This window comes from Martes martes, assembly GCF_963455335.1.
Source record: "Martes martes genome assembly, chromosome: 14".
Taxonomy (NCBI): domain Eukaryota; kingdom Metazoa; phylum Chordata; class Mammalia; order Carnivora; family Mustelidae; genus Martes; species Martes martes.
In genome coordinates this window covers 26581570-26609512 of record NC_137902.1, presented here as the reverse complement: position 1 = coordinate 26609512, position 27943 = coordinate 26581570, and the positions used below count along the sequence as shown (strand labels likewise).

Sequence of the window (27943 nt, the reverse complement as noted above, 5' to 3'; positions counted from 1 at the left end):
TGTAGGTGACGCATGAAAGGCAGGAGAAAAAGTACCAGGCAGAAACAAGAAGTAGGTTTACACAGTACACCACCACACACATTCACTTCAAGTTTTATTTTGCCTCTTGCATGGTCTTCAGATAGTTTTACAGTTCGTTTTCTACAGGAACTGAGCTGTGATCTAAACAATCAACAAAATGTCATTCCAACCTTAATAAATATTCATAACCACAGAAGAGAGCATAGCACTTTACCATCCTAGAGTGATGAAAGTACAGGCCTGGACATCTGTTGCATAGTTAGCATCTATGACCAGAGGACCAGCCAAATGATTATTATAAGCCAAGAGAAAACCACAAGCAAACTTGCTAAAAATCCTGATTCCATAGGTTTACCCTGAAATCCTCCAGATAAATGCTACAATTGTCTACTAGCGTACAAAATGTACTTGAAGAGACAACCAAGTGGCACCAAGCTGTTTTAAACAGTATCTTATAGAGATCTTCCCTTCCCCTTAACCCTTTAAAATGCAAACTTGGTTCCAGCTTTCCAACATCATACCCTTCTATCAATTAAAGGTTTCCACCCTGAAAATGAAGGTCCTTCTTCCCCCTCCCTTACCATTCAGTGCACACTCACAGGCCCTGGTTCAAAGTCACTAGATACCACTAGGTATGATGCTTTAAGACTCAAAAGCCCACACTGATGAACTTCATGAAGGAAAATGTTTAAAGTTTCCTTCTCCTTGCCCCTCCCACCTCAGCTCAAAGTAAAACAGCTGGTAACAAAACTGCAGGGAAGCAAGATAACAAAATCCTGTTCTGAATTCATGGAAAAGTCAGCCAGCCATGATGAAAAATGAATCCTGCAGAGATTACCTGCTAGCCTCATGCTCAGAGCCTCTAAAAACACCAAACCTAAATTAAAATACATGAAGCGTTCATAATCTGTGGTTAAAGGAAAGAGGGGAAAAAGGGGTAACCTCTAAGTCACTGGTTAAAGTGTGCTCATTTGTTTAAAAATTAGATTAAAAACATGCAAGAATTAAAGACTCTGATTTAATAAAACCAGTTGTAACAGGTCTTGAAATTAAAGGACAACTGATCTCAGGGCAAATGGGACCAATGAGTCCCTGAACCCTACTTGACAGATGTCAAAACTAACATTTCACATGCTGACCTGCATCGAGGTTAATTTCCAGAAGTGACTGCTGCGAAAGATTGAGTCCCATTAAGTTAGGCTCGTACCCAAAGTGGTCATGGCCTAGCCCTAGGTGGGAGGCACTTCAAAAATAATACAACTTCTAAAAAAAAAAACCAAAAAACCCCAAACACAAACAAAACAAAGGGAAAAGTAAAGAAAATCCATCTTCCACTGATTTACATTATTCAAAGTGCCATCCTGAACCACACCCTTTCATTTTTCAAAAGGAAAAAAAATTACAAAAACAGTGAACACAAACAATAGTCAGGTTACAGCTAGTTTATATACAAAAATTTACAAGTTTGCCATTTTTAAGCTTTTGCCACAAACAACTGCACATTTGTCCCTACAAAAGCACAACATGCCTGAACCAATGGTCACCAGAAGAGACAACTGGCCATGGCTTTACAAAGAGCAGAAAAACCGCCCCAAATTAAAATCATTTATTCAGCTTAAAACTATGCCACAATCATCCCACTTGGAATCTCTACCTTGAAGCCTCTGAAACCTATGAAATCTTTCTCATTTCTGCCATGTCCCCTAAGAATGAAAGACATTTCATTCAATAAGCCAAAGAGGATGACAAATGATTTTGATTACTATCAGATGAGAAATGCAACCACACTGGATGCAGAACACAGTGCTGACTACATTTATTGAAGACCCCCTCCCTATAAGCCCATGTAAGAGGTCTTGGCACCTAACACAAGACCCAAAAAGGAGGCCCACATCTGTTTCAAACAGGATTTGCATCAATACTATCTTCCAACCAGTGAGTAATCTCAAAGTGTGATGGGTGAGTTTTACACAGTCTTCGTTTCCAATCCCAATTGGCTGATTTGTTGCCATTCCAGAGGCTGAACTGTATGAAGACCCCAACCACCACCCACCAGGTTAAGTTAAGAGACTTTCGGACAGTTCAAAGTGCCAACAAGTATCACAGGCTTCGACCAAGTATAACCACATCCTTTGGAAATCCTTCCATTTTTGCAATTTCAAAACAGCCTAACTTGCTGTAAAATTCCAGAATTCTTTTATCATCTGGTCTCACTTCACAGAAAGCCCCCCGGGAGCCTAGAAATGAAACAAATATTCAAAATGTAAATGTCAGTTAGAATCATGGATAGGAATTGTGAAGAATCCTTAATATATATCAAACAGATGATAACAGGACCTTGTCTACAACAGCCCCTAAATTTCATATAATTTTTAAAATTCCTATCAATATTCAATGAATATTAATATTTATCAATACCAAATATTGCAGTGGCAACTATCCTAAGTGATGGATATGTTAAACTAGCTTGAATGTGGTGATTACTCATGATGTATTTCAAATCATTTAAGTACACCTTAAATATATACAATTCTTGATTGTCAAAAATACTTCAGTGTAAAAAAAATTCAACTGTCAGTGAAACTCTTCCCCAGAAAGAAAATCTTCTGAGGAAAAGGCTGTAAGAAGCCTCAAATTAAAACAAATGGAGCAAAGCAAAGAATACCTCTGTTTAATGTTTTTAATATAAAGTACCTCTGAAGGGCCCACACGGCAAAGGCCATTCCAGCCCATGTCACAAACTAATATAACCAGAATATGTTGTATACTCTAAGACATACTTCATATACCTGTCGTGATTCCGTTCTAAGAACACTGAGAATTATGCTGTCTTCAGAGAGAGTTGTTTAAATTATTCCACAAAGGGGACACCACTGACTTAAATGATAACAAAGATGCAAACAAGTGCATTCCCACTTATCAACAACCCTCTAAGGACTGGTCTCAAACAAGCTGCCCATTTTTGTACTGCAGAAGAACTAAAAATAGTTTTCTACACTATTGGTTATGTATAGGTTATGTATAGGTTGTGTAAAAAAAAAAAAAAAAGAAAATGTAGGGGCACCTGGCTGGCTCACTAGGCAGAGCATGTGACTTGATCTTGGGGTCACGACTTCAAGTCCCATGTTGGGCAGAGTGTACTTTAAAATAAATAAAAAATAAAGTCTAGAATATTTATTATCTAGTCCTTTACAGAAAAGTTTCATACCACTAAAATAAAGAAGTATATCCAAAGGTTGAAAATGGCAAACAAACTCAAGCTCTGCATTCCTAAATGTAGTTTCTTCCAAAGGTTCACTTCATTTTCAGTTATCATAGTGAGTCTCCTGGCAAAATAAAGTTAACCTCATGTGTTCACTTCTCATTTCAATGGAGCTCAAAATAAGCATTTGTAGTGTAAAAGAGTGGCATTTTCCAACTATTAATACACATACAATTCTTACACCACTAATAATTCAGAAGCCAAACCATAAATGATGGGGAGGGGAATGTAAATTCACTGTAATTTACTTCTTTTTTTATCCTGTCCCCACTTAGCTCAAACACCAGCAACTACAGGAATATGTACTTACCATTAGCCTTCAGTGAAGACAGGAGGCAAGCCATCATGCTTTTGGCTACGCTTGGGTCAGTTACTTTTTTGTGAATATCCATCTTTATCAGGGAAGGGAAGTTGGCAAGGAAAGTTTCTGGCAATACTTCCTGTTCTTCATGGAAACTCAACATTATTTTCTGTAAAAATTTGAAAGAGTCTCTTGACTTTTAGCAGCTACTCATTATATATCTATACCCCAACTACAGAACCCAGCAATAGGAAAAGGAGAGCAACATTCAGAAACTCTTCCAGTCATCATGTAATTATCACATGAAGAATTAATTAGCTTATAATTCTAGTATTTTCACTCTTAAAAGTTTGTCTAAAGGTAATGTGGTGTCCTGGATTGGATTCTGGAACAAAAAAAGGACATTAGTGGAAAAACAGGTGAATAAAATGTGGAGTTTACAGTAATGCACTAACATTGGTTTCTTAAGACTTGGACAAATATAGAAAATGGGTGAGGGATATATAGGAACTCTGTATTATCTTTGCTAAATCTAAAAACAGTTGAAATTTAAACAAAATTTAAGTTTGTATTGCTTGGGCACCTGGGTGGCTGGCTCAGCTGGTTAAGCAAATGCGTTTGGCTCAGGTCATGATCCCAGAGTCGAGAGATCGAGTCCCACATCGGGCTCCTAGCTCCACTGGGAAATCTGCTTCTCCCTCTGCCCTTCTTCCCTCTCATGCTTCCTCTCACTGTCTCTCTCTCAAATAAATAAATAAAATCTTCTTTAAAAAAAGTTTGTATTGCTTGCACAAAATGTACATTTAAAAAACGTTGGGGCGCCTGGGTGGCTCAGTGGGTTAAAGCCTCTGCCTTCAGCTCAGGTCATGATCCCAGTGTCCTGGGATCGAGCCCTGCATCAGGCTCTCTGCTCAGCAGGGAGCCTGCTTCCTCCTCTCTGCCTGCTTCTCTGACTACTTGTGATCTCTGTCAAATAAATAAATAAAATCTTTAAAAAAAAAAAAAAAGTTCCAGGGGCGCCTGGGTGGCTCAGCGGGTTAAGCCTCTGCCTTCGGCTCAGGTCATGATCTCAGGGTCCTGGGATCGAGCCCCACATCGGGCTCTCTGCTCCGTGGGGAGCCTGCCTCCTCCTCTCTCTCTGCCTGCCTCTCTGCCTACTTGTGATCTCTGTTTGTCAAATAAATAAATAAAATCCTTAAAAAAAAAAATGTTGCAGCAGACACCTTGGTCATTTTCTTATGTTCCTATGCTGTGAACTATAATGATCAAGTATATGAAACAGTAAAACATCAACAGCTCACTCATCAGCATGCTGTGGTTATAATATCTATGTAATCCCGAGTAAGTGAGGCCACTCCAAACCATCCTCTTATTACATAGCCATATGGCTAGGGGCAGAAGGTAAGAAGTAGTAATAAACTGTAAGAGAACATAAGTAAATTTGTATGGGGAAGAGAAGTAAAGAATTTCAGAAAAGGGGAAGAGGAACAACATGGAAGAAAAAAGAGGTCACAAATAAAAGGGTCCAAATATATACCTAAATGTATTTATTGAGCATAAACATTATCAAAAAGGAACTATTTTTAAATATACATAAGCTGATGTATAAACCAAAATAACTGTGGAGAGGAAACTGCAGAGGATAAGAAAAATTCTGGGGGCCCCTGGGTAGCTCAGAAGGTTAAGCATCTGACTCTTGATCTCAGCTCAAGTCTTCATCTCAGGGTCCTGAGAGCAAGTCCTGCACTGGGCTCAAGGCTGGGCATGGAGCTTATTTAAAAAAAAAAAAAAAAAAAAAAAAAAAAAAAAAAAAGTGCTCATATCTGGAAACAGGCTCTAAGTAGCTCACCTCTTTTTTTTATTACAATGAGAAATATAGTACCGAGAAGGCAAGTGAGCCTCCTGACAAACAAGCAAATGAGAGATTTTAATTACCTAAACTTGCCCTGAATCCCCAAAGGGACCATTTAAGTCTGGTGATTCGAAAGAGGGAGGAAAAAAAAAAGTCTATTATTTTATTTTTACTTGAGGAAGTATTATAACATTTCCAAATTAAAAAAAACTCCATAATGTTGAGGGAACAATGGAAAATGCCATGCGTAAGGGGGGGCCTGGGTGACTCGGTTGGTTAAGCATCTAACTCTTGATTTCGGCTCAGGCTGACATCTCAGGGGTCATTGTAGATCCAGCCCTGTTTCAGGGTCCGCTCGTGAAACAAGATCCGCTTGTCCCTCTCCCTCTGCTCCTCCCTCCAACCCCCACCCGCATGTGCTCCCTCTCTCAAATAAATTAATTACAAGTCTCTTAAAAAATAAAAGCTAATGTTAAAAAAAAGTATCATACTTAAGAACAAGCAGCAAGAATTCTTTTTTGTAGGAAATCTAGAAAGCACTGATATTTTTAAGATATATCTGCTTACTTTAAGAAAAATTACTGTAGTATAACTCTAAACCTGTTATTACCTCAGCCTCAGAGAGTTCTTTGTCACCATTTGGCTTGGTGTACTTCTCCTGCATGAAGGGAATCCAAGAAATTTTACATTTCTTAATGAAGGGGGTAACATCTACAGTGCCCAGGGCATAACCACATATGCCATCTTCATCTTCTAGGACAAAACAGTAATCCAGGCTGAGGGAAAGCAGCCCTCCTACTAACCTGCTCAGAAGAAAAGAAGGCAGAATAAGTTTATAACACACAACTTTAGACTTCAGTGATGTAGGTCTAATGTACTTGAATGGCAACCTATGGAAACTACATCTGGTTTAAGAAACTGAAAATGCACATTAATATTCTAATTTTATTAAAATTAAAGTGGGATTTCTAGAAAACCTTATTTCTAGTCATCACCTCCCCTCAACCTGATTAACCTATGAAATGCTACTCCCAAATCCAACAAATCCAAATACTTCATCACATACTTGTCTCCAATAAGGTCAGGCTGACTTTGAAAAGGTAAACCCACTCCATCGTCATACATTTCTCTGCAAATCTTGTACACGGAAGCCTGAAAATATAATCTAGTTAAACAACGCATCAAGAAAAAGAGCAACAGAATTTAGTACTAGGACTCATAAGCTAGACTGGACTTCTAAGACAGGAAATAACAAAACACCTGGCCTGTCATAAATACCACCGCTGCTTGTTAAATAAAAATTTATTTACAGAATCCTATTTGTTGTATCATTAGAAAACAGTATGGTTATAGTAAACAGAGAGAGTTGCTTCACTGGGGATAGTTTCAGGTAGTTAAGCAGTGGATTCAAAATGCAGCATATAATGTTGTTGAGTCTCTCCATTCTGTATTGTCCAAAATGTTTTAAACATGCTGTCTTTAAACAGACTTGCTGTTTCCTGTAGGCTGATTATCAACAGCCTACTGACACTTCACAACTGAAAACTACAGAATACTAATAGAGAAAATCAATGAAAGACAACCTATCTTTTGGACACACTGATTATATTAATTCCAACTCTAAATACAGTTTAGCTGATCTTCATAGAGGAGGACTTGAAGGCCTTAGCTCAAGACGTTATGAATCTAAGTTCCTTATCAGGTTCTTCCTCAAGTATTACCCCTCGTGTGTTCAATGTTTGTTAACTTTTCCACCTAAAGTACCTATTTGAAGACAGAAATACTTTCTCAGGTCATGAACCTGGCTGGAGTCCTTGGATCAACCCTCACTGGGTTCCCTGCTCAGCAGGGAGTCTGCTTCTCCCTCTGACAATCCCCCCTCTCATGTTCTCTCAAATAAATAAAATTTAAAAACAACTTTTTTAAATAAATAAAATACAAAACGCTTCATAATTTGCATGCCATCCTTGCACAGGGGTCATGCTAATCATTCTTCTATCATTCCAATTTTAGCATTATAGCTGCAAACACACCAGAACCGATTTTTTTAAAACAGGGAGTTCAAAGTGAAGTAGTAAGTGAGCACCATAACCATATACCAAGTGGGTAGGCAGACAATTACCTCATCTTTAGGAAAATATGGTCTGATAGTATAAACTTTGGAGGTAGGAGTCAGTGGGGGTGGTTGAAAAAAGAGATCATTTGCCCCATCAATAGGCAGCAAACGCTGTGGGAAGAAACAAAAAGGAGATGGATTAGTGTTGGGAAGATATCCATTTCTTTAAATGGGTGTGCACTGCAGATTACCAACTTAACATTAACTGGCTACTGCAGGCAGACCTAAAGAAGAGGGGTGTACTATGCTTTACTAAAATAAACACCTCTTTGCTGGGGGAAGGGGGTGCTTCTGAATAGAAATTACCCAAACTGAGTTACATAGCTTTAGTGGCATATTAATGGAGATTTAAATTTATAGTTAAAAAAAAATCTATTCCAGTATCACAAATCTATTGTTTTTTAAACCAATCTTATATAGACCATCTCTGTACTAAAAGATGGCAGAACAGAATGTCAGGAGGAGAGGTTTGGTCTGAAGAGGGTTATCTGTCCAGGAGACGCTTTATCCCCAAAGCAATGCGCTTCAGTTTGCTGCGCGCAGCAGAGCACCTGTTGGGGGGAGAAAAGTAGAGCACCTGAAAAGTCCATGAACAAATTCCAACACCAAAAAAGCTTCTTATTTTGTTCAAATTTTCATTAACAGATTGTTCTTTAGAGTACACGTTTTATTTATAAGATAACTGGGAAAGTATTCAAAAGTCCTTTCACCATTCACTTGCATATTATTCATCCTTTTTGCTCATGGAGTTTCCACTGGCAGACAAGCATGCGCGCATTGTGCATTGCGGGCGCAGATTAAAATGGTGTGCGACCTGCAAAGAAACAATGTGAAGTGTATACCTAGAGCCGCTGCGCTTCGCAGGCGCGGGGGGAATTGGCAGCATCTCCTTCAGAAATTACTGTGAAAGAGGAGGAAAATTTGATTTAAAATCCAGCTATGTAACTAAATTGAATTTGGGACTAGAAAGCCTTCGGCAGACCAATCCTTCCAGCCATCTGATGCGCAACATAAGGTTTCTCATAAAACAAAGAAAATGTCAATTCAGTTGTGAATTCATATTGATACCTGGAACTCTCCTGCTAGACCACCTCTAAAGGCCCAGGGTTCTTGGTCTCCAATTAAGAACTGTGCTGAAGAATGACTACGACACCCTGTTGAGATCAGATCCAAGCGGAGAACGTTACGAGAAAGGGGATTTCCTGGGGTCTCAAACGTCCAACACACTAACAAACACTTTGTGGAAATAGCTCTCTAACAATAATAATCCAGGGTTTCAGGACAAGGCTGTGATAATAATTTTATCTGTAATGTAATTTCAATACCAATGTTTCTTCCTTTGATTAATGATTAATCACTGTAAAGAGTTCTACCCTTTAATTATTGGAAGGAAAGTCAATCTCAAGTCTGTCTGGGTCATCAAGTTTATATATTCCCTAGATACAGCTGTTAAAAAAAAAAAATCAAGCCAGCTGCTTGCTCTGTAGTGAAATTACAGTAATCATGAACTAAAATGAATTAGATAAGACATTTTATTATCACAGCCCATGAAGGAATTAAACCTGTCTGAAGTCACATTTTACATTATGAGGAAGGGTACAGGAAGGGAAAAAGGGGGAGGGACGGGATTAATCTTGTCAGAAAACTAAGGTCAGCAGACTAAACAAAAGAAATTGTTCAGTAAGGTGACAACAAAACACAATGAAAACTATTTTTTCTAAGAAAGACAATCCAATTCAGACTTGGCTAATACTAATAGCAGTCAGACAAATTCTAAGAACTAAGGAGAGCCAACTGATGCTCCTAATTTATCCAGAGCTAAGAAATACTTTTCTTAAAAGTATGACAGTATCTGGCTCTTCTGATTAACCATTATACTCTTTGGAGCACACTGAACACATGCACAGAGTGGCAGGGTTTGAGGTCCAGAAGTCAGCACTAAGGTCACCATGACTTAGCCAACTTCAGAGGCTATAATAAAGGAAACTAACAACAAGAAATAATGGAAAGCAAATTATTTGGAGGCCAAATCAAAAGCACCTGCCTAGTCTTCTGACAAGATAAAGCAGCGCAATATAGTTCTTTTCCATTTGAAGACAGCATTCTACCTCCTGTTCAAGTTAACAGTCTCATCAGTACAAGATATAATGTGCTAGTCAGACAGTCCCAAAGCAAACCAGTTTTTTTGTTCACAATTCAGGCCCATTAAGAGATTATATCCAGGTTTGTCATTTTTTTAGGGGTAGGGGTGCTTTAAGAAAACATATATAGTATGTAAATTTGTAAAATAAATATGAAATAGGGTCAAAATTTAGGTTAAGAGAACATGCCCCATTCCATAGCTCAGTGTAAATTTACACTGCAGGAAAAAACTAGACTCTCAAACTTTATGATCAGCCAATTTATCCTACCCCCCACTTTGAGACTACAACATAACTAGCACTTCCAACTATTACAATAAAAAGCTGCATGTACGAAGAGCTGTGTAAATGAAAACATGGTTAATGCCTCAGTCGCTGCGCAAACGTGACTTCAGTTCATGTCTACTGCCCTTAAATCTGAGCTACCTCACAGATAGAACCTTTCAATTTAAACTAATTAATCATGACGCGCTGTGAACATCTGCCGCTGTCCATCCAATAGTAGTAGACACTTGTGCTGAGGATTCTCCCATCTGTACACAATGGGGAAGAAGATAATAGAAGTCGTTAGTAATCAAAAGAACTGCATAGCCACATTCTTTAAAGGACTGAATGCCAGCTGGACTGGAGAGAAGAGGAAAACAAAGGGTTCTACTCAGTAACTCCCTGAAATTACTATAGATCCGTGAAAATATTCTCCTTGTCGTGAGCTTTTTGTAAAGCTATGTGGATGGCAAGACAATTACTTAAAACTTCTAAGATGCTCTGACCTTGAATGCACAATAGCTAGCTACACAATTTGGGAAACTGCCCCCATGTTTGCACAGTACAGAAATAAAATCGGAGAGGAAGCAGAAACAATACTGTATATAATCAAAAATTTATTTTTTAGTAATTCCTGAATTTAAAAACTCAGTATCAAATGTTTTAAATGATACTTTCCCAAGCTCAAGAATCCAGATTTCAGACTAGAATCTTAGGATTTAAATCCCTGTAAGAGATTTAATTTTAACTCCCTGGCCAGAAGCCTGGAAGGCAAATGTTGTCATCCAATAACCAATATAGAGGTTTTTCCTGAGCCTAGACATAGATATCACAAAAAAAAGGAGTCCTGGAGCCTTTTAACAAGAGTTAAAAATTCTCCATCTGTTGTGCTAAATATACAGAAACCCAAAGTTCTATATTTTCAAACTAACAGAGACACTACTTTTAACTGCTAATTAGTTGTGTCAAAGGAAAGCTATTATTTTTTTTAATATTTGAGAATCCAGAAGTATATAGGCAGAAAGTGAGAAATCTCACTGCTACTACTCCTTAATCTAAGCTCACAGTGTTCACACTCATCTGTTTCACAACCAAGACCAAGTAACCCATCATAGTATTTGTGACTACTATGAAAACTATGACATGTCAGTTAGCCTTGCTGCCTGCTGTGTGCTGTATGTTAAGTCCATTACATATTCCTTATAGCTGGATTGAAACCTGGAAATGAAATGAGGTCCCTGGAGAAACTTGGCCATGCTGGTGCTTTTTACCAAGTTTGTTGAGAATTTCCCCAAAAAAGAAAAAAAAATCAGTTTTCAAGAGACACACAGAAGTCCATTTAATGAAGGAGAGAATTTTCAGGGGATTGCAATTTTCATCCCCTGCTAAAACCAATTATTTGGTAGAGGAATAAACAAAAAGCCATGTGAAATAATACCAAGTAGCACCAGAATAGCCTACCACTAAAGCTCGCATGCGCACAGGGCTGGGAGGATAGCTTCCTCTTGCCAGGCCCCTTAGGTCATTTCAGCAATTGTTCTGTTAAACACAGCAATTAATGTTACCAAGACACAGCAAGCAGCAGAGAGCTTACAGTCACAATTCATAGTGTCTCATCTCCAAATCAGATAAAGCGCTAGACAGGGTTCCATCCAGGAAGCATTCAGTCATAGCAAGTTAAAGTCAGTACTTTTCTAACACATTTTAAAGATATTTCTGCTGCATTAGCCCAAGGGAGAAAAATCAATTTGATGTATTTACAGAGACTTGCATCTCAAGTTTGCCAACAATGGCTATACCTTTAAAAGAAATCTAAGCAAAGAATTTAAACGGAGTTGGAAATTTGCCAATTCCTTACATATTTTTCTCCCTGTGGGGTAATCTCTTTCTTTCTTTTTTTTTTCTTTCCATTTTTAAGGGACAATATATCTGAGGAAGAGAGATTATTCCTGGTGCACCTACCTAACCACTGTACAAAAGACTTCACCATAGACATTATACTCTTGATATCCCAAACATAGGAGTACATGTCATAAAGGATTGTCCTGTTGGCACAGTTGGAGAGCCGAGTGAACATTCCCATCACCAATCCGCACATCTCCTCAAACTTGGCTGCTCGTGACCGCCATTCTTCAATCTATTGAAGATCAATAAAAATATGACTCAAAAAACTGCTAAAAAACAAAATAACCTAAAACATATTATAAACTGTTTGTATTATCAGGAACCTGCAACTTACCCTAAACATTAAAGGATCACTGGGCTTAAACTCTTTAGACAAGCAGTAAGTCTGCGTCTCCCCAAACTGACAAATATTTCTAAAATAATCAACTCTGACTTTCCTTCTTTCTATGAGATTCTATGCACCAGAATCAGCAGAGTCCACATCCACTTTACAGAGCATATTCTAAGATGTGGTCAATTTCAGAGAATTACCAACATACTCATTAAAGGCTTCCTCCATATCTTCAGCATGGGGACCCACACAGGCTAAAGAGGATAAATTACGCATACTCACTTTTTCAGAGTCTTTTCCTTTGCAATTGACACTAACAACACTGCTATTTGCTCGAAGCCACTGGAACTCTCTTAACATCTGTGCTCCTTTGGGTCCATGCTCATAAGGAAGGTAGAATAGGTCAGCAAGCAACTGCAAATCCTCCAAAGTCACTGGTTCCACAGTGTATAGAGGCTTTTCATTTGGTCCTGGCACAAACTGCTCCTTGTTTGTCTGTTCATCAGTCTGCATAGGGGCAATATCACTAATGCAATCTTCCTGCATAGACATCTCTGGGGATTTTGATTCAGCTATGCTCTCTTTATCTGTGTCCATTGGTTTCAATTCCTCAGCCATTTTAGCTTCAACAATTTCCGTTAGTATTTGACTGTCATTCTTGTGGTCTGTTTCTTCTTGTTTTTCCACTACCATGTCCATGGGTTCCTCATCTGGCTGTTTTTTTTCTTCTTCCTTGGTCAGAGCTGTAGGCTCACCACTCAAGGCTGCTCCCTGGCTCATAATGGGCTCCTGATAAACTGTTGTAACTACAGTTGTGGCATTTAAAGAGGGTGCTGCAACTAAGGGTGTCCCATCAACTACACTTGCTTTAGCTCCACTGTGTGCAACTTGCCTACCTACAAAGACAAATCACCACAAAGATAATCAAGAGTTAGAAAACAGAACAAATCAGATCTAGAGAAATGTTTTCTTGTATCTGTAACTGAAGCCTCAATTTGAGATTCTAAATAATACTGAGCCCAGAGAAAAGCACAATTTCTCTAAACCACCAGGGAGGTAGAGGGAAGAGAGAAAAAAGGAACATAATAAACATCCCCTAAATATGCCAATATGTATTACCTTCTCTTTTGAAGATCTAGATGTAAAAACAATTATTCCAAAAGAGGTTATTTTTAAAACAAATTAGCATTCCATCAAGATTAAGAGCTAGCTACTTAAGACCAAAAGTTAAGATTTTAAAGACCTTATTCTCTAGATCCCTTCCTAAATAATATTTTGTTTGGTGGGCCTATGACAGACACATCAAATGTTGTTTACTTTAGGACTCAAGCATGTAATCTAACCCCCTTAAAAGAAGGGCCCAACTTACTGCTATACTGATGAGGTACACCAAACTCCTGCAACCATTCTGTTAAAGCTAACTTTAGAGCCATCTGTGGACTATAGAGCACATCAGTTTCAATATCTTCATCACTGCCTTCATTTTCTAACTTTATTTGGATTGATACAGTACTGTCTTCACTGTCAGCTGCAAAGAAAAAACACAAAAAACAGTTTTGATTACAAAAAGCCTCCTGATGAGAGGGACAAATGCAAAACAACATTACAGTACAACTAGAGAAACAAAGAATAGGAACAAGAACAAACCTTAAACATAAAAATGCAAACACAACCTTAACTGAACCACTTCACCTGTAGTCATCTAAATATACTGCTAAATATTAACATCCCACTTGAAATACAGAATACTACGTTTAGAATCACTGGAAAAGTCGTTCACAAATGTTCACTGAGTACCAATCATTGGGAATGTGAGGTTTAAGACACTATAATTTCTATAAAAAAACATTTCCAACCCCTTCAAGGGGCTTATAACTATAATGGGCAAATCATGAAAAAATAAGCAAATTAGTAACTGTATTGAGTAGGGGGGAGAGAAAAATGAGCAGAGAACCCAAATATAAGCACAGATAATAAGCACATAATGAAGCTCTCTGAACCAGGATGTGTTAGAAAAGATAAGGTCTGAATTCTGGATACTAATATCCAAAACCCTCCTATTCTTAGCTTTCCTTCGTATTTCCCTGCATTTGGCCCAGTTTGGCTAATATCTACTACTCCTTTAAGTGCTTCATGCTCTGCCTTAAAAGAGACAGGAGGTAGAGCGGTGCCTGGGTGGCTCAGTCCGTTAAGCATCTGACTTTGGCTCAGGTCATGATCCCAGCGTCTTGGGATCAAACCCCAAAAGTTAGGCTCCCCGCTCAGTGGGAATCCTGAGAGAATTCTCCCTCTCCTTCTGCCTGCTGCTCTACCTGCTTGTGTTCTCTAATAAATGGAATCTTAAAAAAAAAAAGAATAGGTGCCATGTATACAAAGACCACCGAAATCTTATTTTTTAACGGAGAGAGTCCACAATGAGCCTTAATGGAAGGTTATTAACCCAATAAACAGAACTGGAAGTAGGAGTACAGAACTCAGGAAAAAACAACAATACGACTACATACCACACTCAAGCATCATAATGTGACATCTCCATCCTCCATAGTTCAAATTTTCAGTGGCCAGTGTTTTCATCTCTTGCCCACCAACCCTAACTCATACTCTGATGCAGTTTAAGTATTCCATCCTCTATGAGACTGTTTCTTACCACCACTTCTGCTTAGCTAACTAATCACTTTTTCCTCTGTATTCCCACAGCATTTTGTAGACAGCTACCTCAGCATTTATCAAACCATAGCACAGCCACCTATATGCTTCATTCAAAACCAGACTATGTCCTTCAAAAGTTGGGACTACTTTTTTCTTTCCATCTTAGTGCCAGGAAGGTGCACTTGCCACATCTTAGTATGTGTTTCAATGTCAATGAATGTGAGGCGCCCAGGTGGCTCAGCCCGTTAAGTGTCTGCCTTCAGCTCAGGTCATGATCCCAGGGTTTTGGGATCAAGTCCCGCATCGGGCTCCCTGCTCAGCAGGGAGTCTGTTTGTCCCTCTGCCTGCTCCTCCTCAGGCTTGTGCTTGCTCTCTCTCTCTCAAATAAATAAAAATAAAATATCCCATTTAATAAAAATCACCAGAAAAACACCAACTGAATCAGAGTTATTCTAAGGATAACAAGAACACTCAAAAGACTACTTTGTCTAGTACTCAGATTTCAAAGACTAAGTCACATTTAAAAAGCAAAGAACCGGGGGAAAGGGGAAAGCAGAGAACCAAGGCCAAGAAATTAAGTAATCTGTCCAAAGCCACTCAGCCTATCATATCATATGTATCTCATTCACAGAACTAAACATCACACTTTAAAAACCTCTTAAGAATTATGACGACAAAAAAAAAAAAAAAAAAAAAAGAATTATGACGACAGGGGTGCCTGGGTGGCTCAGTGGGTTAAGCCTCTGCCTTCGGCTCAGGTTATGATCCCAGGGTCCTGGTATTGAGCCCCGCATCGGGCTCTCTGCTCAGCGGGGAGCCTGCTTCCCCCTCTCTCTCTGCCTGCTGCTCTGCCTACTTGTGATCTCTCTCTCTGTCAAATAAATAAAATTTTTAAAAAATTTAAAAAAAAATTATGATGACAAAGGAACACACACTTGCGAACAGCTCTAAACTCCAGCTCTTCTCCCCCAAAGTCAGGGATTAAGCAGTGTACTCACTCATCACTACATCTTTTCTCACTCCATTCATGTTTGATTTGTACCAGGTGGCAAGGGTATGGATGGCAACATAGTTAGCTTCAAATTCACAATTTGGGTTAGTAAGGACTCCTTTTAACCGTGGGATGAGTTCTGTGGATCTTCCCTTGTATGGCCCCAGAAACAGTCTCTTCTGATCATAATCATTAGCATGAATGTTATCCCAGATTACTGGAGCTCTCTTAATAATCTTAGAAACCTCTTCAATGGACTCCACCGGAATTTCTTTAGAAACAACTTTAGGACCTAGAAACAATAACAATCATTTGTTAAAAGACCCTCAAACATGATTCCTCAAAATATACTGCATTCAACTTTTTACTGTATTTTGTTATATATACACTTTCCGACAATTTTTCTTTTCAAAGTAACACAATATGTCTTTTTACTCAGTTTTACCCAACCGTCCCCCCAGTATTTCCTCAGATCACATTTCTAGAATATAGAATAGTAAAAAGAGGTTTGTGCAGACTTCCTCAAACTGCTACATTAAGAAATAAATCTTCATGTAAACAATTTCTTTTTCCATTATAATGCAGCATGGTGATTACTAGTTGACAATCCAGCATGATAGCTTTCATTTGATAAAATAAAACTCTCTTAAGGCTGAGATCAATACCCTTTAGCCCAGTTCCCTATTGTTTATCAACAACCAATACTCAGATTCACTGCAAAATCCTCAAAGATGTTTTTTAGACTAAATAAAGAATGTATATTTCATTAAAAAAAGAGAATTTTAACAACAAAGTTTTCTGGTTCAGGCTCAGTTTTCAAAATGTATCCAATTAACCAGAACAACCAGTTTTTTCTAAGTTTTAGCTACCTAAAGTTTTACTGTATAAATCTTAAAGACTTACCTGTCCAAAGCACTTCAATTCCAGGTAGAAGCTTTTCACCCACAGTCCTTAAATAAGGAGACTGAGACACATTTGGATAACAGAAAGTGCCACAATATTCTGAATGTAGGAGGGAAAATTAAGTAAAATAGTCAGGAATAAAAAGGCCATGGGTGTTTAAATGGGGAAGGAAAATGTCTACCAATTCTAAGTTCTTTTCATCCAAATAATAAACAACCTCCATGTCATGTCCCAAAGCAAGTAAACTAAAGTGGGTAGTTCATTAAAGAATCAACTCAAAAAAAGACTCAATTCATAAATCTGATACTCTTCCTCCAATAATACAGATCGATCCTTATGATCCTTACAGTCACTAAAAATACAAGTTTACTAAAGAAATAATTGGAATTTTTAGCATTTTCTACATAATTCTGAACCACCTACATTTCTCAGTAACAATTACAGGCCAAATAAAAACAAATTGATAATATCCTAACAGAAAGAATGCAACATTATGCCCATGACTATTACTACTCAACTGCAAGTAAACTGTAATTTGCAATGAATTAAATATTTCCACTCTAATCTTACTAAACATGATTTGAGTATTCATGTAGTATCAGACCACTGAGATAAGGTTCATGGCTCACTACTTGAAAAGAGACATACAAAGCTAAATTCAGACTAAAAATTCTTTGACTAACTTATCTCTTCCTGAAAAAAAAAAAATCAAGTCAGGGGAAATTTCTTATAAGCCAATTTTTGAGACTGAACTAAGAGAGGCTAATACATTTTCAATGGAAGAAAGGGGGAGCGGGAGGACAAATTAGCAAGTTTTCTATGCTGACTACTGGATATAAGAGCCCAGATGGAAGTGGGAAGAGTGAAAAAGGATACAGATATGCACAAGCAGAAAAAAGGAACAAGTAGGAGGAAATGAGAAGTGACTAAGTTAAAAGCAATGTTAATTTGCCTTTTCCTAGTTTTTTGTTTGGATAATACTATCTTTCTTTCAATCCTGAAAATATACTGCTCAGATACTTCCAGTACTAAAAATACACGGTATCTTTTGCTTGTTCAGTTGCTGTTTATTACTCCCTAAAAGTTCTTCAATGTAAGGCCTTGAGAAATGTCTTCTAGAAAAATAATTCCTAACTTTATACACCACCAAAGGGAGAAGGGACAACACAGTAAAACCCATACATGATTCTTTGAAAGTGATGTATTTCAAGAAAACTAGTTAAATGTAAAGCATATTATATACAATACCTGTGGGACAGAAGAGGAAAGTTTCTGGCTCTCCTAAGTACTGATAAATTTCATTTGTGATGGAGACCTGGGCATGAGCAAAAGAACTGAATACCTCTTTGTCTGCTGCACACATATTATGGTCAATATCATCAAAAAGCAAGGCAAATGACCTGCACCCAAACTGAGAAACCTAGAAAAGGTAAAACAAACAAAACAACAAAAAACCAAGATGTTGTAAAAGCTCATTTTTTTAAAAAAATTATTCATTTATTTGAGAGAGAGCACGTATGCACATGCAAGCATGGGAAGGGCAGAGAGAGGGAGAAACAAGCAGATTCCCTGCTGAGCCGGGAGCCCAACACGGAAATGGGGCTCAATCCCAGGACCCCAAGGTCATGACCTGAGTTGAAACCAAGAGTCGGGTGCTCAATCAACTAGAGCCACCCAGGCGTCCCTTTAGCAGCTCATTTTAGAGTTAAAATAAAAGGGGCATCTGGCCCAATCAATAGAGCATGCAACTCTTAATCTCGGGATCTTGAGTTGCAAGCCCACACAGGGTGTAGAGTTTACATAAAAAAACAGGATCCCAAATATTAAAGCAGACAACAGTTGTACCTAAAAGTCAAACATTTTCCTTAGAATGTTCAAAGCCAAACCTATTATTTTTATATTTTCTATGTTAAACAGCTAGACAAGTTTAGGAAACATTTTAATTTGGGTTTGAATGCAGTATGCTCCAACAATATGGCCTATCTTACCTCCTTGGCTGATGATTACAGAAGACCAAACAGAAAAATACAAAAACACAAATGACATGTGAACTCAAGAAGCGAAAAAGCAAGGCCTGTTCTAGTCCCAAAGACACACTGATCTTAATTAATCTCTGCACATAAACCTAACTAATCCATGAATCTGAAGGAATACAGCAGTAGTATTTGAACAAACAGGAAAAAAGTCTCTTAAAAAGCCTGAGTGGCTCAGTCAGTTGAGTGGTGATTCTTCTTGATTTCTGTTCAGGTCATGATCTCAGGGTTGTGAGATCAAGCCACATGAAGCTCTGCGCTGGGTGTGGAACTTAGATTCGTTCTGCCCAAAAAAAAAAAAAAAAAAGATTCTCTCTCTTTCTCTGCCCCACGTGCATGCACACACTCACAGTTTGTCTCTCTCAAATAAAAAAAGAAAAAAAAAAAAAGGCGGCATGTTCATGGAAATGTAACCTCCTTATTCAATTTTTAATTACCTTAATGCCATCAATAATATAAACTTTTGTTGGGGTGCCTGGGTAGTGCAGTTGCTTAAGCTTCCAACTCAGTTTCAGCTCAGGTTGTGATCTCAGCATCATGAAACTGAGCCCCAAGGCAAGCTCTGAGATCAGTGTGGAGTCTGCTTCAGAGTCTCTCTTCCTCTCCCTCTGCCCCTCCCTCCACAAAATAAATAGAAAAATCTTTAAAAATAAATAAATAAATAAACCTTTGCCGAAAGAAACATGCACAGGTCTGTAAATATTATGTATCAGAAAATTTACCAGAGAAGATGTGCAGTTTTGTTTTTTTTTTAAAGATTTTGTCAGAGAGAGAGTGTGCTTGCATATGCACATGCACACACATAAGCAGGTAAGTGGCAGGCAGAGGGAGAAGCAGGCTCCCTGCTTCTGGAATCTGATGGGGGACTTGATCCCAAGACCCTATGGTGTGCAGCTTTTATGTTAAGCAGAATGTAGATTCCAATGAGGTTTACCAACGGGTTTACAGAGGTAAACCTCAATGGTAAACCACAGTTTACACGTCTCCCTAGTCTGTTTTCCTTCTAATCTTGGAAAACCAGCCAACCATTTCCAGACTGAATTATATCTCTTGTCTTTATCAACCAATGGAACTGATGTCTAACAGGTTAAAAAAAAAAAAAAAAAAAAAACCCTGTTGCTGTAACCTTGGTCACAAATCCAGGCAAGTACCCAATATATACAGAGCTCCTCAAAATGTGATTCTGGACAACCTGAATTCTGAGGTAAGCCCCCACTCGAAGTCCATATCCCTACCCCAAGTCAGTTTAAGAATCTCTGGAAATGGACCCTAGCAGCATTCTTTTAAGCATCACTTCTAAGCATTTTTTAAAAGATTTATTTATTCGACAGGAAGACAGCCAGAGCCAGAGAGCACAAGTGGAAGGAATGGCAGAGGGAGAGGGAGAAGCAGGCTCTGCACCAAGCAGGGAGCCCGATGCTGGCTCAATCCCAGGACCCTGGGATCATGACCAGAGCCGAAGGCAGACACTTAATGACTGAGCCACCCAGGCACCCCAATAAAGCTCTCTTGACTCACAAAATATCCTACGAAGAGCATTAAAATTAAAAAGTTGTACAAAAGCAAAGAAGTATAAATTTGGTTTCTTTTTTTTTTTTTTTTTAAGAGTTGGCTCCATGTCCAGTGTGGAGCCCAACAAGGGGCTTGAACTCATGATCCTGAGATCAAAACCTGAACTGATATCAAGATTCAGACACTTAACCAACCAACCATGCCACCCAAGCACCCCAAAATTTGGTTTCCTTTTAACGTCATAAAAGCAACTCAGAAAAAAACGTTTAGTTTCAAATACTGATTTAGGGGAAAATAATGAAAAAGTAAAGAAGTTACCTGGTCCAGTTTGCGTTTCAATGTAGATACTTCCTTGGGGTTAGAAAAGGTAATATCCAAACCAGGTGAGATAGCATAGATGAACTCTATCTCGTATTCCCGTGCAGCAGAGATGAGAGTCATAAGTTGCTCTAAAGAAGAGAGTCCATGTATTTAGAAAACAGCACAGAAAACTAAAAGAACCTTCACCTTTCAACTAAAGAGAAGAGTTCATTCTCTCCAGTTTGCAATAGCTCAAGAAAGAAAAAGTTCCTTAAGTTTTACAGGACTGTCATATCCAATGTGACAACAGGCTATATAAAATACCACAAACCTCATGTGACTTAATGTCATCCTAAAATCAATAAGCATTCTCTTCCTTTCACTGCCATTTGTCTTAATATTAAATTAAGCACTTCTCTTACTGAATATAAACCATTTTTTATTTCCGACAGTATTTAATATGGTTTCTGTTTCTGCAGTCTCTGAACAACTGAAATTCTTTTTTTTTTTTTTAAGATTTTATTTATTTATTTGACAGACAGAGATCACAAGTAGGCAGAGAGACAGGCAGAGAGAGAGGAGGAAGCAGGCTCCCCGCTGAGCAGAGAGCCCGATGCGGGGCTCGAACCCAGGACCCTGGGATCATGACCTGAGCCGAAGGCAGAGGCCTAACCCACTGAGCCACCCAGGCGCCCCAACAACTGAAATTCTTAATAAATCCACATAACTACTTTGTAATTTGGAAAAAAAGAAAAACATGTTCTTAACAAGCAGGGTTAAGTAATGGCCTTAACGATCCTTATCCTTTAAGTTTTTAAAATGTGACAGAGAATTTTCCTAAGTAAAATAAAATCCTATTCTATATACCACAGGATGTATCTTTACGTAACTTTCAGTGGTATCTCAAGATAGTCATTTGACTATATTTTGATTATTGATCACATAAAATTTCATTACCAGCACCACCAAAAAATAATTAAGTTGAACACACACTTAAATTAGATAGAGTAGTAAGCAAAAACATTAGATGGAGATGGAGTACGTTTTAATTGCTTCTTCATAATTTAAGAAAACTTTCTGCCTTCAGTGCCTTGGCTGCTCTCTGTAACCAAGTATCTTGTCAGCTACATGTGTATACCATTTAATTCCAAGAATAAAAACGTTTCCCCATTTACATGTCCTCAAAGAAAAGCACCACTTATCTAATTTATAAGGAGATGCTGTGATGTATTACCTTATTTACAAATTTTATGTACTTAACATAAGATGACACATAGCCAGGATAATTTGTGATGGCTTTTCACTTCAGTATAAGCCTAGACTAGGGGGAAGTCTTTATTTTTTTTTTTTTAAGATTTTATTTATTTATTTGACAGACAGAGATCACAAGTAGGCAGAGGGGCAGGCAGAGAGAGGAGGAAGCAGGCTCCCTGCTGAGCGGAGAGCCCGATGTGGGGCTCGATCCCAGGACCCTGGGATCATGCCCGGAGCCAAAGGTGGAGGCTAACCCACTGAGCCACCCAGGCGCCCCAGAAGTCTTTATTTTAAAGAAAGGCAGAACAAGTAATCAAGTGGTCAAGACCAAGCTATACTTTCGTCTGAAGCAAAAGGATCAGTAATACTGATCCTGTCTTTACTTAAATAAATTCTGGTATCTTGTTCATGGATTTTTTTTTTTTTTGGCCTTAATTTTGACTTAAAACTTGCATAGGATATTATTTATCTTGACCACTGATTTCTTTTGGAGCCCCTTAAAATCTGCACCCAAGGCAAGCACCTCACTTGCCTTGCCCTAGGCCTAGCTCTGTTTCAGCACCTCTTTGTCCAGTGGCCCACTGTTCAGACCACTGACAAAAGTTATAAAGTACAATTTATGATTACAGAACAGGTGGGAGTCAAACTGGCATAACCATGAATCACACCATGGCTGTGCAGTTAGTGCTGCTCTTTCAATCTACACTACAACTCACACAGAATTATCAGAAAGAAAAAAAGGAAACTACCTACAAAAAGATAATGAAATATAATTTTTGTACAACTACATTTGAAATATAGCTGTTTTCTTACACATTCTGAATTTATGGATTAAAAAGAAAAAGATTACCAGCTTCCTCCACAGAATACATCTCTCGCCAAAACATCCTGTGTTTGTAGTCATCTTTTGGGGCATATAAGTATGTATTTAATTCCCACTTCTGGAGCCTTAAGGGGAAAGAAGATTATATATGTATAAATAGGCAATAAGTATAGGCTATAAATCACAATTTTTCCCTTTTCTTGGAGCATCTCCATCTCTTAAACAGCTAATAATACTCTGGGGCAGCAGCTTTTAACCTTTCTGTAATCCAGTAGAAAAAAATTCAGTACTCCAAGAAATGTTAACATATTAAGTCTTTTTTTTTTAAGATTTTATTTATTTGAGAGAGAGAGAGAGAGAGAGGGAGATCACAAGTAGGCAGAAGCAGGCAGAGAGAGGGGGAAATAGGCTCCCTGCTGAGCAGAGATGCAGGGCTCAATCCCAGGACCCTGAGATCATGACCTGAGCCGAAGGCAAACACTTATTAACCCACTGAGCCACCGAGGTGCCCCAACATATTAAAGTCTTAAAAACAGCTCTGAGTGACACAGGTGAAGTCCAAAACCTACTGCTTCCCCAGGGAACTTTGAAAATCTCTGGCTTAAGTGAAGAAGAGGTAGCAGACAGGGCAAAATTAACTTCTGCAACTGAGAAATCATCAAAATGCACCACTCAGTGTTAGTTTTTCTTCAAACAAAAGGAAATGTTAATGGTTTAAGACTCTCCTTCAGAAAGTAAAAAATTTACCTTCTAAAGAGTTCTTTTCTCTGTTCCATAACCCAAGGTCTTCCATAAAATCCTAGATTCAAAGTAAGAATGAAATTATTTTCAAGTTTCAAAATGTGGTAAACTGTTGAGTAAAGCACATTACAAAACATACAATTCCATTTTGTAAAAAAGCATGTACAATATACCAGCATCTGAAGGCTATTTAATAAAACATTAAGGTGTCTCTGATAAAACAACTTTTATCCCTTTTTGCTTAAATTTTCTAATTCTTTTCTACCATTAACAGCTATTACTTATACAACAGTCACTTTTAAAACACCTAAATGTCATCTCTTTTCACTGCCAAAAAAGACCAAATAGGTTTAAATTTAACTTTTTAAAAAAAAATTTTTAATCTCTACACACAGTGTGGGGCTTGAACTCACAAACCCAAGAACAAGAGTCACATGCTTCCCAGACTGAGCCAGCCAGGTGCCCTTAAAACTAACTTTTCATTATTTTAAGTAATCTCCACAACTCATGACGAAGATCAAGAGCTGGATGCTCTAATGACTGACCCAGTTAGGGTTAGATGCCCCTAAATCTAACTTTTTAAAAGATCTCAATCTTACAACAGTGGAAGAGGGGAAGCAAAGAAATCCCAAACCACTAGTAGTGACAATTACTACCTGAAAGATTTAAAAAGTTAAACTGCCTTTAGAGTGGGGGGTGGGAGAGTAAAAAGGCAGGGGGGATAAAATAAGGAAGAGAATTAGAAAAAAATCTGATTGAACTAATTTTATGATCACTTTTTTTTTTAAGTTCCTGATATAATAAAAGGGTCCAAAAATGCCTTAAACTATTTTCACAACAAATTCAACAGTGGAGCTGGCCCAAACAGGAAAATCTCAAGTTGTCTCAATTCCAGAGCAAAGGTTTGAACGACTGGAAATTCAAGAATGTGACTTGCTCCACTGTCCCAGAAGAGGGGTTGGGGGAGGGCAAAACACTACTAACACATACTGCAGGAAACAAATCTGCAGAGGAATGAGTTAAGTAGTGGTATAAGCACCAAACTAGTATTTGCAGCTCCCTTGTGTGCTAATCAGACCTAACAGTTCGCCTAACCTTTATTTTCCACCTCAGTCTAATCACCTACAAGAGGTAAAGACAACCTCTCAAGAGTAATGAGGATGGTTAAGACTGTATCACGAACACAGTGCTCACTTCAGCAGCACATATACTAAGATTGTATCATGAACACAAAATGCTCTACACACACACACACACACACACACACACACACACACACACACACAGTCTACTTAAGAGACTACCTAAAACTGAAGTTTCTGTAATGCATTAAACTCCAATCGCTAGACAGGATGGTTATTCTGCACCACAAACAAGAATGACAACCAAACAAAAATCCCTTGCATACTTATGTATGAAACTGCAGCACTTTCAAACTTGACAATTCAGTGTTACCGCTTACAAGTAATTTAAAACATTTGGTAAATATGTATTTTTATTCTTTAAGATTGATTGATTTATTTGACAGAGAGAGAGACAGAGATCACAAGTAGGCAGGGACCAGCAGAGAGAGAGGAGGAAGCAGGCTCCCTGCCGAGCTCCCTGCCGAGAGCCTGATGCGGGGCTCTATCCCAGGACCCCTAACCCAGGACCCTGAGATCATGACCTGAGCTGAAGGCAGAGGCTTAACCCACTGAGCCACCCAGGCATCCACATTTGGTAAATATTATACAAGTCTTTCTAGATTTCCTACTACACTTGGCCTTATCATTTTTCTCTTAAAGGAACAGCCATTATACACTCCTTCAGAGTTGTTCCAATATATAAAAGAAACATTTTGTCTTCAGAAACCCTAACTTTGGGGCGCCTGGGTGGCTCAGTGGGTTAGAGGCTCTGCCTTTGGCTCAGGTCATGATCTCAGGGTCCTGGGATCGAGCCCCATATCGGGCTCTCTGCTCTGCAGGGAGCCTGCTTCCTCCTCTCTCTGCCTGCTTCTCTGCCTACTTGGGATCTTTGTCTGTCAAATAAATAAATAAAATCTTTAAAAAAAAAAAAAAACCTAACTTTGCTGACAGGTTCATGGTTTCGGTTAACTGTCACTACAAAGAGGAAACAGTGCTAATTACATGAGTTATGACCAACAAAGGTCTGTGAGGGAAAGAAAATTTTTAATAAGGAATCCTGCCAGTACTTCCAGAATTTCCTTTCTTCATTCATTTTAAGAATGGGACCAACTTAGAACTACCCCTTCCCCCCAAATCTGGTGCTCAGTCACCAAGAAAAACATATATACAGAGAGAGAAGGAACAATAGATGACAGACAACTCTATTCTCTGAGTAGTTCCCTTTCAACACTATTCTGGGGAAAAAAACAACAACTTACTTAAACCACAAGATTTTCTCCGTAATTGCTTAAGATGTAACAGGTAAGCTTCTTTGGCTTCATTCTAGCCTAGCTCTAAGATTTCTATATATCTCCTAGCACTCCCTTCTCAACCCTCCACCCCAAAATCTGTGATGACAAAATACAGACTTTTTCTAGAATCTCCCTGCACGGAAACAAGCCCAATGAATACAGCAACAGATTAAGTCACACAAAGCAATCGTGTTTTCAAAAACAAGGACTCCAATCAAATATATATAAGTAGTTTTCCATTCTGTCTTTCCCCCAAATTCTGCAAGACCTTTAACTTGTGAATTATTTCACTCTTTACTTGTAGCCACATATTAATCTGTTCTCTCCTATAATTAAGCTTTATCTAAAATACCACAACCACCACCCATCCTTCAAATGAATATACACGCTAACATTGGAAAAGCTGAAGCTTTCAACCAATAGGGCAACCCTTCTAATTCTCCGTACCTTTTTTGTTTTTTTGTAAAGACTAATTTTTATACAGCGTTACCCCTATGCACACCATTATATATTAGAGACAACTAATAAAGCAAACAGCTAGGAAAGTCTAGGTAGGCCCAAAGACTTCTAAAAATTAAAATACGTTCTGTATTCAAGAAAAATAAATAACGCAAGTAACTGGAGATTTCATATAATGTTCAGTAGAACATTTATCCACTATTTTCATAAACTATAATAGTCTTCAGGCCATTTTCCCCAACGACCAAGGAAAAAAAAAAAAAGTCGGCATTTTTTCGAAATGGGAAGGGAGAGTCAGAAGGGCATTTTTAATCCTCTTCTGCAGTCCCTAAATTCAAATTCTGTATCTCTGATACTATTAAAGCCAAAGCTCCATCCCCCAGAGCCAAAGCACAGCAGCTGGCAAAGGACAATTTTCTAGGCTGCTAAAAAAAACTCCAAAGGGTGGGGGCATGCGGACCGGCCAGCAAAAAACAAAAACAAAAAACCTGAGCAAAGGGGAATTTGTAAATCCCTAGGCCGACCGTGCGTCTCTTCACTCCAGGAATATAAGCACATCTATGTAGGTTGATGTTTTTTCTCCCCAAAGGGTTGATTTTTTTTTTTTTCTTTCCCTAAAGGGTGAGGACAGCAGCACTACAAACGTTTTATCATTTGTAGAGACCACTCTAGGGAACAGGATCTCGAGGTACAAAGACGTACAACTCAGAGCCAGCCTACCACCAGGCTCCTTACCGCCGCCTCCGCAGGAGCAGCCCTGGCTCCAGCCCAAGGCGGGTGGGGTCAGGCCAGTTAATAGCCAGAGAAGAATTCAACGCTGCATAACAACGTGAAGCGAGAGGCGAGCGCCAGGAAGACTTGCCCACCGTCTCACTGGAGTCTCCCCTCGTCTGTGGAAGGTCAAGTTTCGGAGCCAAAAAAGTGACCCCCTTTTAAGACCTCCTAAAGCATCCCCTTCACGAAGAGAGATTGTGTTAGTATTGAGGCGAAACCGGAGGGAGGACGCCGTCGCCCAGCCCGCGCCAGAGCGCTCACCTTCCACTACGCCACATAGGAACCTCCGAGCCCCTCCTGCCGCCCCGGCCACCGCTGCTCCCCCGGCCCCGGCTGGGTTGTCTTCTCCAGGGACCGGAGCTGCTGGCGGCTCCAACGATGCCCCCGCGGAGGCGGCAGGGTTGGAGTTGAGCTCGCTCTCCCGCTCCTCCAGCGCCGCCTGGCTCTCCTTCTGCACCATCCTCCTGCCCGCGGCCGCCGCCACCTCTGCGGGTCCTCCTCGGCCTCCGTCCGTTGGGCCGCCGGCCCGGAGCCCTGGAAAGGGCCTCGGCTCCAAGCGCGCGCCCTTCCTGCTCCTTCCCCTCCCCCTCTACCCTTCCCCCTCCCTCTCCGCAGGGACCCGAATGCCCGGATGAGAAGGGCGGCGGCACCGGCGCGAGCCCTTTGTCAGCCGCTGCCTCAGCCTAAGCTGGGGAGCCGGAAGCCTAGGCGGAGAGCGAGGCCGCGACCTCTCGTCCCCTGGAGGCAGATAGCCAGACCTCCGTCTCTTGCTCGCAGTTAGACTCTAGTGCCTCCGGAAAATCTTAGTTCTTCCGCCGTTTGCCCCCCCAAGCCCTTAAGTCTCTTCCAACACTGCCTCCACCGCCCGCTTCCTGTTTATCCGCACTGCGCCTGC

The 27943-nt window shown here is 39.3% G+C and overlaps 1 protein-coding gene across 1 annotated transcript; it reads right to left on the bottom strand.

The window, feature by feature from the left end:
• Window positions 1-54: 54 nt before the first annotated feature.
• On the bottom strand, window positions 55-27943 carry OGA (O-GlcNAcase). The gene is made up of 16 exons (XM_080823582.1): window positions 27310-27943; window positions 23406-23457; window positions 22686-22783; window positions 20600-20730; window positions 17985-18156; window positions 16737-16835; window positions 15841-16125; window positions 13563-13721; window positions 12476-13089; window positions 11920-12094; window positions 8621-8706; window positions 7559-7663; window positions 6503-6588; window positions 6047-6239; window positions 3594-3753; window positions 55-2258 (listed from the first exon to the last, which is right to left on the bottom strand). Exons 1-16 carry the CDS (start codon window positions 27506-27508, stop codon window positions 2122-2124), a joined length of 2751 nt encoding a protein of 916 aa, XP_080679708.1. The 5' UTR covers window positions 27509-27943; the 3' UTR covers window positions 55-2121.

What these genes read in the sequence shown, in the direction of transcription:
- OGA (XM_080823582.1), bottom strand. Translation starts at nt 27,508, where the DNA reads ATGGTGCAGAAGGAGAGCCAGGCGGCGCTGGAGGAGCGGGAGAGCGAG. An exon ending in GTCTAGCAGGAGAGTTCCAG is followed by an intron (nt 7,664 to 8,620) that starts GTATCAATATGA and finishes TTCTTCCCACAG; the next exon opens with CGTTTGCTGCCTATTGATGG. An exon ending in AAGAACTCTCTGAGGCTGAG is followed by an intron (nt 3,754 to 6,046) that starts GTAATAACAGGT and finishes AAATTTTTACAG; the next exon opens with AAAATAATGTTGAGTTTCCA.